Source organism: Protomyctophum parallelum (genome assembly GCF_964188405.1).
Source record: "Protomyctophum parallelum genome assembly, chromosome: 23".
NCBI lineage: Eukaryota > Metazoa > Chordata > Actinopteri > Myctophiformes > Myctophidae > Protomyctophum > Protomyctophum parallelum.
In genome coordinates, this window is record NC_139715.1 from 21,254,517 (window position 1) to 21,264,849 (window position 10,333).

A 10,333-nucleotide genomic window follows, 5' to 3' on the forward strand; every position below is an offset into this window, starting at 1 on the left:
CGGTAATATGCTTTTCAGTGATTTTTAGCATGTCACTGTTTTGCTACAGCCAGTAGGGGTCAGTCTAATCTCACCGGATTGTCTGTAGTTGTTGATCTCATTGAGTATCACGCCCACATGTGTGCGCATGCGCTCCTGGCTCACTTCCCGTGTAGTCCGGAAGCGCTGTGCCAGGGCGGAAGTGTTTTGTTATTCTCTTTTTGTTTTGTTTTTACATTTTGTTTTCCTGTTAAACGACGTTCACGCACGGCCTTTGGTTCAGTTTGATCCGGGTGTCCACAAAAAAGATCAAGTTTCATATCGATCGATCAATGATCAGGCTTTTTATCGATTTTCCCTCAGCCTTTCAGCCCCGTTAGCCTTTCATCATGGGAGCACAGCGCACAGAGAGGGACTGGATGGAGACTGAGGAACAAACCACTAAGGTACTAACAATGCATTAGCATTACACTACATCAGTGGTTTTGAAATCAAGGGACAAGGTACATTATTTATTCGGCATTTGGGGCCTCTCAGCCCCAAAACTAAAGGATATTTTCATTATTTTGTTATCGTTTAACTCATGAGAGTGTCAAATGAAACCAAATTAACCCAGTCCATTTGGTTTCATTTTACGCTCCCAAGAGTTAAAGGTCCATTTGGTTACCAACTCCATCATTGAGCTGGGGACCACCTGGAACCTGGTCCTTACCAGACCATTAATCCAAAACGTGTAGGGCCGATGCAGGTTTACACTAATTCAAATTTAGGATCGGCCCAGAAAATCCAACTCGCCATTTGAACTGAGCCTTTACGTCCCGTCTTTTGTCAGTCGCTTCCATGTTTATCAAGGAAGTGTGCGTGTGCGCGTGCATGTCGAGTGAACTGAAGTCGGTTGGAAATTTTCGACCAGGGGAGGCGCCGGGGAGGCGCTAAAGCTTTTAAACTTCCTTGATAAACATGGAAGCGACTGACAAAAGACGGGACGTAAGGGCTCAGTTCAAATGGCGAGTTGGATTTTCTGGGCCGATCCTAAATTTGAATTAGTGTAAACCTGCATCGGCCCTACACGTTTTGGATTAATGGTCTGGTAAGGATAAGAAACGATGTTTGCGGAAACTTGCGCCGTTTCTGAAACGCGGTGGGAGGACCCAGTGTGTGACCTCATCTCGGAGCTTTTTGATTGATTGATTGATTGATTGAAATATTTATTAACAGTTTGTAGAATTTACAGTACATTTTAAGCACAAACTCAATACAAAGACTGTTAACTGTGAGTGGACGACCCAATTAAGCATTATACTTGTTTACAACAGGGTCCACATTCTTCAATTCATCAAAACATTTAGAGACATACAAATAGACACTTCTATGTAGCTAAAGAACAGAACAGGAATTCATCATATAGGAAGCAAAAAGGGAAAAGATACATATACAGTGAGGGGAAATGGGGTGGGGGGGGGGGAATTCAGATTTTACAGAGGCCAGTTTCGAATTGCAGCCATCTGTAGGTGCCCTTTGAGAGCGGTTTTGAAGGAGTCAAGGGATTCACATGTCTTAATGACTGTTGGTAGGGCGTTCCACATTTTGGTGGCATAGGAGCGAAAATAATTTAGTCCCTTGTTTGTGCCGAATCTGGGTTGTACATGGTTTGTTGCACTCCCTCTGGTGTTGTGGGTGTGGACTTCGTTTACATTAAGGAAGTATTTAGACAGGTACATGGGTATCTTGGTGGTGTATCGAATCTTGTGGACCAGACCCATTGCAAGATGCTGTACTCTGTCGTCGACCCTAAGCCATCCCAGCCTGTCAAAGTGGGCAGGGGTGAGGTGGGTTCGGGGGGTGAGGCCAAGTAGGAGCCTGACCAGTTTGTTTTGGGAGGTCTGGAGCCTTGTTTTAAGGGCCTTTGAGGTGCTGTGGTACCAAGAGGTGGATGCATAGTCAAAGAAACCTTGTACGAGGGCTCCTGTTAAGGTCTTCAAGGTGTTTTTGCTGACCAGTGAGGAGATCCTGTAAAGGAATCTTGTTCTTTGATTGACTTTTTTGATTACGTTGGTGGCCATCTTATCACCGGAAAGATTGGCCTCCAGGATGGAACCTAGGTAGGTAATTTGATCTTTTCGTGTGATAATATTGTCACCCACTCTAACCAAGAAGCCATCTGCCTTGCTGAGATTACTATTTGATCCGAAGAGGATGGATTCAGTTTTTCCCAGGTGTAAGGATAGTTTGTTATCAGCGAGCCAGGTGCAGATTCTACCGAGTTCAGAGCTGAGCTACAGAGTGAGCGTAGGGAGAGGGCACATATGGGGCTACATCCAATGTTGCCGACAATGAATAGCAGCGTGACGCCATAGCATGATGTCACACTGAATATAAAATGTGGACTACTGCAGATGAGAGTTAATGCAAGCAGGAAACGGTTCTCATATCTTCAGCTCAAGGTTAAATAATCCTGTACATTTCTATAGATAACCAGGAGCATACCCAGGACATAGGTAGCCATATACACATATACCCATCCTCGTAATCTAGACTCTAGTGTAAAATAACACTTAACAGTAACACTAAAGCCTACATACATTATATTATTATTTTTTGTGTGACCAATTGATCACCACCACCAGTGACTTTCTTTAGCGTGGTCATTACATTGTTTCACACGTCCTATATCAAACTCTGCAGGCTCAGTTGTCTGTCTCTGAGGCGTTCTCTCCTTTCAACTTCCATGGTGTCTGTCTCCTACCCTGTCCCTCCCTCTCACAGCTTTCCTACTCTCTCTCTCTCTCTCTACAACGTCTTGCTTTCAGTTCTCCCACTGTCTGTCTCTCCTACACTGTTTTGCTGTCTTACAAAAGTGTGTGCGTGTGTGTGTGTTCATTCTAGAACCCATGGAATCTGATGATAAAACACCGCCAGGTCCAGCGGCGCGGGCGACGTTCTCACATGACCGTCAGGTCAGTGTTTAAAGGAACATATTTCAGCCCAAAGCAAAGCGAGGTACCACCAGAGACAAAGAACACAAACAGGTGCTCACCAGAGACGTCGAGAAGTCAAAAAAGTTCAAATAGGTTCTCCCGGATCAGTCTGGATAAGACCTCACATAAAAAAGGAGAAGATCTGGGCACTCTGAGTTAAAAAGGGAGAAGATCCATCAGCCGGAACATATTGGTTTAATAAAGTTCTTCTCCCTCTTAAACTCTGAGTGCCCGGATCTCCTCCTTTTTAATCTGAGGTACCACCAGTTTGGAACACTTAGATGACGTGTGTGTGTGTGTGTGTGTGTGTGTGTGTGTGTGTGTGTGTGTGTGTGTGTGTGTGTGTGTGTGTGTGTGTGTGTGTGTGTGTGTGTGTGTGTGTGTGTGTGTGTGTGTGTGTGTGTGTGTGTGTGTGTGTGTGTGTGTGTGTGTGTGTGTGTGTGTGTGTGTGACGTGTGTGTGTGTAGTTACACAGATCCAGTCATCTCCATGGACCTGTTGAGAGCAGTGATTCAGCCCAGCTTCAACCAGGACATCATGAATGTTTACAAGAAATATTTGCAGGTAGATCCTGACCCATAACCGGTTCAGTTCATTTCCCCCGCCTAATATAGTTCAGAGCGTTTCCACTTAAAATGAATCTGTTCAGAAACCTAAAAGTTGGTTCTGAACTGGAACTAAAAGATGTCCGCCGGTTCTGTGAAAGCGCCACGGTTCCAATAATCTAAAACGCAAACAGTTCTAGAACCAAAAGGTTCTTTGGTGGAAAAGGGGCCATATTGTATGTCGGAGAGTCATATACCAGTCATTTTCATCCTTATTAATTTCAACGACCACCCAGGTTGATTTTAGGCCACGGACCACCCATTTGATTTAAAAAAAAGAATCCTCAGAGTTACAGAACTGTAAGGGTCCATTTGCACCCCTGGTGGTTCCTGGACCCGGCGTTAAGAAACGGTGTCCTGGCTGGCGGTGACCTAGAGATGATGATAACCCATGTTTTGAATTACATGACCTAACACACACACACACACAAGCATATGTGATATGATTGTAGTTGTATCGATGTTGTTGTTTTTTGCCAGTTCTTTGAGAAAGCCGCAGAGAACGTGAAGGAGAACGTTGGAGATGAGGTTCACACTGATCACCTGATCAAAGACACCTGCAGGAACCTTCTGGAACATGTATGTAACACCTGGAACACGGACACAACAGAACCATGTTGTGTCCGTACACCTGCACACCTAAGCGGTATAATCAGGCCTTTAAGTTCAGAATGTAGTACTAGTTTTACCAATGTAAACATGTAAATGTGATTGCGAGCTGAGCATGTGTTCTCCACAGGGAACAGCTTCAGAGAAAAACAAATGTGACTCATTCGATTTTTGGAATAATTTTCCCATGCTTTTCCAGGCAAAGCAGCTTTTCCCAGAACCAGAGACCAAGATCTCCAGACCACCAGATATCGGAGTTAAGGTACCAACCACACACACAACGTCCAAATGTTCTTGTTTACAGGTAAACAAGAGACTAAGAGTTACATTTGTTCAGCTCCTCTGACATTGTAGCAGACAGCGATAGAGACAGCAATATGACCAACCTCTTTTCCTTCCCTCTTCCCCCTGCTATGCATGTGCACATGCACGCACACACCTATGTTTTACAGATGTGTTAATCACTTAAGCCTTATTTATGTCTTGTACAACGAATAGCGAAGAGCTTGTACAGAGCGGGTACAGACATACTGACTATTAAAACATTCGCTTTTCTCCAGAGGGCCAAACAGACGGATGAGGACAGTCAGAGAGGAAGTCCAGTTCAAAAGAAGGTATGTGTGGACAGACACCTCATCTCTTTTTTAAGTTAAGTTTGTGTGTGTGTGTGTGTGTGTGTGTGTGTGTGTGTGTGTGTGTGTGTGTGTGTGTGTGTGTGTGTGTGTGTGTGTGTGTGTGTGTGTGTGTGTGTGTGTGTGTGTGTGTGTGTGTGTGTGTGTGTGTGTGTGTGTGTGTGTGTGTGTGTGTGTGTGTGTGTGTGTGTGTGTGTGTGTGTAGGGCTGCAACTATTGGTTTATTTCTATTGATTTCTTTTTCACATTTAACCGAATAATCAACCAATAATCAAGAAGCGTGTGTGTATATATATATATATATATATATATATATATATTATCTTCAAGGAATTGACTTGAAAAAAGATAATTGCACAAAAATAGCCTTATCATGTAATCAGAATGTAGTGCGAAATGTGGTATTATAGCCGATCAACGAGCCATGTTGATTGATTTTAAACAAACTAAATCTAATACCCCCCATTTTATATTGAAAGTGATTATTCATTTTCTTGATTCAATTAATTAGTTTGGTTTAACTGTTTTAACTTTTCTAGATTAAATTAATTTGGTTTAACTGTTGCACCTCTAATACAGTATTTACAACATTGCAATGTATATGTAAGTAGTAAGTAAGTCTTGCTGAGCCATGAGGCCCATAGGGCAGGAGCCTATCTCCTGTTTCCTTAGCATGAGCCGTGACTCCGTGAGGCAGCTTAAGTACACCCCCTGGACATTCTAGTATGTCGCAGGGACTTGCCCCCAATCCAACCCTTGATGCTGAGTCCCATTTTTCAGCGTCTTTCAAGGCCACTGAGCTGGTTATGTACAGCATATGTAATGAAGACATAATTGTGTTTCCAGAGGAAAGGTCGTCCAGCTGGTCAGACCGCGTCCCACGACAGAACCACCTTCACAACCCCGTAAGTCTCCCTGCTAACTAGTGCTGCAACTAGATCATTTTCGTACCAATTATTGTATTAATACTTTTTCAGATTGTAATACATTTTTTAATACAACTATCTTTTTACTTTTTTACACAAACTGAATTCATGTTAGACATTCATTGTTTCGTTTGTTCAGAGCCAAACCAAAGGCATCCGAATCCGTTAAGAGAGAAGGTCCAAAGGTAAACATTTATTTATCATTTATTATTACATATCTGCTTTTTAAAAATAAAATCTGACTATGCTGATGCTGTTATTGTTGATAAATTAACACAGACTACTAGCCCCCGATGCAGTGGAGGGGTAATATAATCTATCTGGTTATTTAGTAATTATTATATTGTATTCATATGTCATAGTGGGATCCATCCAGACTGATTGACAGCAGCACATTTGTCCTCGGATCTCGAGCTAACAAGTAAGTCCAAAAACTACTACTACTACAACTAATAGTCTAATACTACTACTAATGTGGTAATGCACGTATTATTGTACTGTAGTAATACACATAATTACAGTATAGTACTACTATATCACAGCATGGATTGGGTTGCAACATTCTTTGTATCACCATTGTTTATGAAACGTGTCATACAAATATGTTAATTGAACATGATTGTAAATGTTGTGGTCTTGTAGGGCGTTGGGGATGGGTGGGACCAGAGGACGGATCTACATCAAACATGCTGATCTGTTTAAGGTGAAATACACTCATACTCGACACTCACTCACTATGTTGGCTGGATAAAGCAGTTAAAAGCAGCTTAACTGCTCGCAATGACTCCGAACAACGATCCATATGGTGTATATGACGCTCGTTTTTTATATCAATAAAGTTCCGTCCTTTTATTAATCTTCGTCCTGAGCGCCGAGCGTTAAATGGCGCTCAGGGCGTTAAGAGGGTCTGAGGCACTCAGTTTGGCGGCGTGTTTCACTACACCTCTTATGGCCTATTCATACTCCAGTTGTCGGTGATGAGGTGAAAACAACTATCACCATAGACTATAGCATGAGGTCACTGAGCTGCAGTGAAGAGAAAACCACCGCTGTCACCAGCCCTTCTCTCTACTGCCTAACTGCCGCTATTCTATTCCTTTCTGGACTATATGAGTGCTGCCATCAAAACCACCGTTTTACGAAAGTATGAATATGTATGAATAAGCCTTTAGCTGTTGTACTGTGTGTGTGTGTGTGTGTGTGTGTGTGTGTACACGTGTGTGTGTGTGTGTGTACACCAGTATGCAGCCGATGCTCAGGATAAACATTGGCTGGCAGAGGGGCAGCACATGAGAGCCACTGGAGGAAAGATGGTGAGTACTTCCTGTTTCTGTCTACATTCAGAAGAAAGTTCAGATGTAAAATGTTGATATGATCATAAACTTCATCGTACACAGGGGGCACGGTGGCACAGTTGGTAGTGCTGTCGCCTCACAGCTAGAAGGTCGTGGGTTGGATTCCCGCGCGGGACGCTGTGGGTGCTGGCGGCGTTTCCTCCTCCGCGTCATCAGTGCCCATACCCGAGGCGGGGTTGGCGAAAGGGCCTCGCTGTGTGGAGTTTGCATGTTCTGTGTGTTCCCACAAAAAACATGCAGTAATCCTGGTCTCTAAACTGCCTCCTCCTGGCCAGCCGGAGCGCCTGATGGAGGGGAAAGGAACTGGTTGGAATAACGTGTTCCTTCCACGCGCTATGTCCAACCAGGTGTAAAGGAGCAACTTGGACACTCAGGCATGAAGGAAGCATGAGTTCAAGTCCGTTGCTCTCCCCATGTCCCCTATATATGGGGACTAGGTTGGCGGAGGGTGTGTAGAGCCCAGGATCACATTAGATAATTGACACAGGGGTGAAAAACGGGTTACAAAATCGTGTATTTTTTTTTGTATGTGCGGAAAGGTTGAGGGGCGACAACACAACCGTATTTACGTGGGCACTGTCCCGTGAAATTGACACGTGTGCATTTCGTGCACACGCCCACAATTGCCGAGACCTGGATTGTGTTGAGCTTCTTTTTTTACGCTTTTGTTGTCGCGCCCCTCATGAGCAGACCTGTCGTTGATCCAGGCGTCTGTGTCACACACTGCCCATCTGAAAGGACCTTTATATGTGCCTACCTTTGTAAAAGTGCAACCGTAGTTCCTCCTAAAAGCATGACCTACCCAGTAAGTACCCATTGCGGTACCCATTAGTACAGTACTACTTTACTCATGCGCCACCCAAGCGTTTTTTCTTGAATCAAATGTCTTTTCTTACTGGTGTAGTGAACATGCACAACAAACTGTCTGTCTGTCTGTCTGTAGGCCTATCTGCTGATCGAAGAAGACATTCAGGATCTATTCCGCACTGATGAGTACAAGTAAGTCTGTCCTGTATTCTCACACCGTCTAAACCAGTATGCCAGTCTCAAACATTCTCATGTTGAGGACAGGCTACGGATCCCCAATATGAAAAGAGTTCTTCCCAGGGACCCCCATCAGAGAAGATCTTCGATTACAATATTGTTGACAGTAGTAGAATTCTGTACTAAATAACAGTGTATTGTATTATATAAACATACTTATTTTATAAACCAATGGTCTATTGTTGTGTACTGTTTTGTGTAATGTGTGTATTGCGTTTCAGGGACTGTCCCGAGTTGAAAACGGAGGAACTGAAGCCGTTCTCTGTCCCTCCTTGGATGGTGGACAAGATGAGAAAAACCATGGAGGCCCAGCGCTCTGAGAACGCTCTGTGTAAAGAAGAAAAAGAAGAAAAGTTGTGCACAACAGCTAGTAGCGCTGAAAACAGTTTTACTGTGCAAAATGCATAATCAGTGTTTTGACCTAGGGCCTGCAACAGTCAATTGAACTAATCAGTTATTTAAAATATATATATATATTGATAATTGATTTGAATAAAAAAGTATAGATTTTTAGGACTTTAAATTTAGTTTTTTATGAATTTCTTAAACCGATCACATCTGCCGATTCTGAAAAAGTGACATAGCCATTGATAGTCACATTATTGCGTTATCAATATCTGTGAAAATAATCTATAATTCTTTAGACTGATCAGATACCGATATGGTATTTTTATGGTTGATATGGCCAATTTCGATATGCTACAGATATCGTGCATCACATAAATGTACATAAAAAGTAATCAATAAAATAATTGCTAAGAAAATTGATAGTTGCAGCCCTGTTTCAACCGAACAATTTGGCCTTGTGACCTCTAGCTGACCCACCAGGTATGGTCACCCAGAAAACGTTAAGAAAATGACACGCGTGAACAGAAACATTGATAACTCACACCGACGTAAAGACTTGAACATGTTTTCTGTTATACCAGTTTTCACAATTGACAAAAGAACATTCCTCACGTTTGAAGCCTCTGAAATGTACTCAAACCATGATACAGCTATTTTTCGTGCATGTGATTGTGAACACGTAAGATAATGAGCCTCAGGAGCTGGCGGTGGTCCGAGTACAGTTCCAACTCTAGTCTGCTTTGTGGTTAGTTTTTAACCTGTGCATTGTGAACACAAAGCAGTCCAGGTTCACTTCACCATTTGCAAGTATTGTAGCCCATTAGGCTTGCCGTTGACAGATGTCGTGTGCCAACCCTAAATATTACAGTGTGAACAGAAAGAGGACCGAGGCCACATCAGAGCTGAAGTTGACCAGAAAGATAATAGAGTCCTCTTTTAAATGAACTGACATTGAATGCAAAACTAACTCTTGGTCGAGACCTATAATGTTATTATACAGTACCTTTCAATCCGGATGCTACCTCTGTGTCTCATAGTTGTTATACATGTAGCAACAATTATTTTAGAATTTTTGAATAATTAAGAATTAAGGTTTTCAGAAAACATTAGGTTAGGTTTTAGAAGGCGTTTTTTTTTTAATCGGCCTCGGGTCGATGGACTGAGTTTGATTCGAATCCAGTGGTTCTCAAGTGGAGTCCAGGAACCCTCTAGTTCCTTATGGACCTTTACAGAGGGGCCTACAAAGGTTGAGAACCACTGGTTTAATCTTTAAATAAAATAACTACGCTGTGTAGAGAAAGACATCCGAATTTGAGATTTGGTCATAAAAATTGTGAACCGTTTATTAAAAGTCGAAAAAACTGTTCAAACTGTCATTTTTGTTCATGAAAGTTCTCACTTGTATTGTTGCTGGCTGGTAATTTTTGCTTATTTAAGTGTGAAACGGCAGTATTATGTTTAGCCTGAAGACGTAGCAGATGTACTAAAGAATCATCAATGCCGGGCAGAAACCTTGTATCATCAGTTCTCCACATTGCATTTTTGTATTTTATTAGCATCTATTCAGCCAGAATTATCGCCAACCTTGCGCACACTGACACACTCAAATACATGTTGGGGTAAAGTACTGTAGTTCTGACCGAAAACCAATTTTCTATAACAGTAGACAATTATCTATAAGATAAGGGAGGAAGTGCTTGTGTCGAGACCAAGCTGCTGTAGCCCCCAAAACAAGTCTGTGCCAAATGGTGAACATCACAGAATTCCCCAGGATAGGGAGCTGGGGACGCTATTTGGGTTAATGTAGTTATGGTAAAAAAAAAAAAAAGATTCTCATTACAATTGAAATCTCCTCAT

At 42.5% G+C, this 10,333-nt stretch overlaps 1 protein-coding gene across 2 annotated transcripts; it reads left to right on the forward strand.

Annotated features, from left to right (window-relative positions):
- Positions 1-169: 169 nt before the first annotated feature.
- Positions 170-9,840, forward strand: LOC310854049 (deoxynucleotidyltransferase terminal-interacting protein 1-like). Of its 2 annotated transcripts, none has more exons than XM_083758527.1 (13): positions 170-425; positions 2,866-3,008; positions 3,425-3,521; positions 4,043-4,141; positions 4,371-4,433; positions 4,732-4,785; positions 5,650-5,708; positions 5,869-5,914; positions 6,092-6,150; positions 6,372-6,432; positions 6,971-7,042; positions 8,028-8,083; positions 8,350-9,840. In XM_083758527.1, the coding sequence occupies exons 1-13, from the start codon at positions 369-371 to the stop codon at positions 8,534-8,536; spliced, it is 1,053 nt and encodes a 350-aa protein (XP_083614653.1). In that variant the 5' UTR covers positions 170-368; the 3' UTR covers positions 8,537-9,840. The 2 variants fall into 2 exon arrangements, with proteins under 2 accessions (XP_083614653.1, XP_083614654.1); XM_083758528.1 differs by having other exon boundaries at positions 2,866-2,936.
- The last annotated feature ends 493 nt before the right edge of the window (positions 9,841-10,333 follow it).

Bases quoted from the DNA above. Each gene is read 5' to 3' on its own strand.
- LOC310854049 (XM_083758527.1), top strand. From the start codon at position 369: ATGGGAGCACAGCGCACAGAGAGGGACTGGATGGAGACTGAGGAACAA. The intron at 426-2,865 runs GTACTAACAATG...TGTTCATTCTAG, and splicing joins CTGAGGAACAAACCACTAAG to AACCCATGGAATCTGATGAT. The intron at 3,009-3,424 runs GTGCTCACCAGA...GTGTGTGTGTAG, and splicing joins GAGACAAAGAACACAAACAG to TTACACAGATCCAGTCATCT.